The following is a 322-nucleotide window of genomic DNA, read 5'->3' as shown; positions in this document are numbered from 1 at the left end:
GGGAGGGCTCTAAATGAATGATCGAGTTCTGAGGAGTTAGTTTCGGAAACAATACAGCTCGCGCCGACCTTCCGAAGAGGGAAGGCGAGAGGGGGGGAAAGGGGGGGGGGTCGCAAGCTCTACCGACCGGGAGTCACGGTGCACTTGGCCGAGTCTTCGTCACTGTTGTCGAAGCAATCCTGGATCCCGTCGCACACTTGGTTGCTCTCGATGCACTGCGTGCCGTCGGAGCAGGAGAACTGGTCCTGTCTGCACCCTGGCGAGAGAGGCGGAGCCAGAGGGGCGGCAAGGCGTTAGGTTATGTTTAGAGGGACATCCTCAC

General features: G+C 59.6%; 1 protein-coding gene across 1 annotated transcript in view; it reads right to left on the bottom strand.

Moving 5' to 3' along the window:
- The window catches only part of LOC119594807 (basement membrane-specific heparan sulfate proteoglycan core protein-like), a gene marked incomplete at its 5' end in the record, with an annotated part of 219836 nt that overhangs the window by 208587 nt on the left and 10927 nt on the right, over positions 1 to 322 (bottom strand). Inside the window, 1 exon segment of the mRNA XM_037943897.1 lies at positions 128 to 256. Within this exon segment, the coding sequence (XP_037799825.1) occupies positions 128 to 256 (129 nt within the window).

Source organism: Penaeus monodon, chromosome 34, assembly GCF_015228065.2.
Source record: "Penaeus monodon isolate SGIC_2016 chromosome 34, NSTDA_Pmon_1, whole genome shotgun sequence".
NCBI classification, from domain to species: domain Eukaryota; kingdom Metazoa; phylum Arthropoda; class Malacostraca; order Decapoda; family Penaeidae; genus Penaeus; species Penaeus monodon.
This window is presented reverse-complemented; position numbering and strand designations above follow the sequence as displayed.